The 1,135-nt window shown below is 43.9% G+C and overlaps 1 protein-coding gene across 1 annotated transcript in view; it reads right to left on the minus strand.

The window, feature by feature from the left end:
• Nucleotides 1–1,135, minus strand: part of ints11 (integrator complex subunit 11) — a gene marked incomplete in the record, with an annotated part of 26,568 nt that overhangs the window by 5,778 nt on the left and 19,655 nt on the right. The window contains 2 exon segments of the mRNA XM_014034232.1: nt 253–363; nt 451–613. Coding sequence (XP_013889686.1) covers nt 253–363; nt 451–613 — 274 coding nt within the window.

A 1,135-nucleotide genomic window follows, 5' to 3' on the forward strand; every position in this document is an offset into this window, starting at 1 on the left:
ATTATATGTTTTGCATCATAGTTTGAATCCGTTATTATAAAAGTTGTTTAGAAAATTAGAGTGATCTTTTTGTCTGATTATAACATCAAAATTTTGTTCATTAATTCAGATTAAATTCACTAATTTGATGTGATGAATGGAAGTTTGTTTTTCTCTGGCAAAAACACAACATTATTGAACCAACCAACCAAAATGTCAGAGAAACGTGAAGAGAAACTCTGTAAAGAGGCTAAACCCAAACAGAAAACTAACCTCCAAGAGCCATTTCCCTCTTCAGCAGGCTGAGCGACATGTCCACAGGAACACTGGGGTTTGTCGTGATAGTCGTCGTCTCCCCGTTGGCTGGCATGTAACAGTCTATACCTGAAAATAAAAACAGAACCATTACCAGCAGGCTGGAAGGTCCCTGTCCTCCCAGAGCAGGCGCTGTGGTTTAAAGCTGGGACTCACTGAACTCCTGCTCGATTTTGCCCTTGAGGAACTCCATCTTGACGGCCTCTCCGTGCACCAGCAGCATGTTCCGAGGCTCCGCCATGCGGATCAGCTGCATGATGCCCTTTGCATCTGCATGAGCACTGAAGGACATGTACTCCACCTGCAGCTTCACGTCCAGCTGTTACAAACCACAGCAGTTTTACWCAGCGGGGAAAAACATTTATTCAGCCACCAATTGTTCAAGTTCTCCCACTTATAAAGGTGAGAGAGGCCTGGAACTGGCATCATACACAGACCTCAACTCTGAGAGACAAGATAAGAAAACAGATCTAGAAAATCTTTTTTTTATTCATCTACAAATGATTAACATCTGCAGTCAACCTGAATCAAAATGGCCGCCGYAGCTAACCGACCTTAGACACAGAAACCAGTCAGTCGGTGTTTTAAGCTGTGGTAGTAGCTGAGAGTGGCACCCAGCAGCTATCTTAGTTTAAAACATTCACATGAAGACAGCATGGTGGTTCAGTGGYCAGCACTGAGGTCTCACACAGAGCAGATCCTGGGTTTGACCCCTGACTCAGACCTGGGGTCTTTCTGTGCAGAGGTTCCTCTCACAGACTAAAACCCTGAWGTTCAGCTGCTTCAAGAGAGATCTATGATCTCAGTAAGGTTTACCTGGTTTAATAAAGATAAACTAGAT

This window comes from Austrofundulus limnaeus, unplaced genomic scaffold (assembly GCF_001266775.1).
Source record: "Austrofundulus limnaeus strain Quisiro unplaced genomic scaffold, Austrofundulus_limnaeus-1.0 Scaffold2017, whole genome shotgun sequence".
NCBI classification, from domain to species: domain Eukaryota; kingdom Metazoa; phylum Chordata; class Actinopteri; order Cyprinodontiformes; family Rivulidae; genus Austrofundulus; species Austrofundulus limnaeus.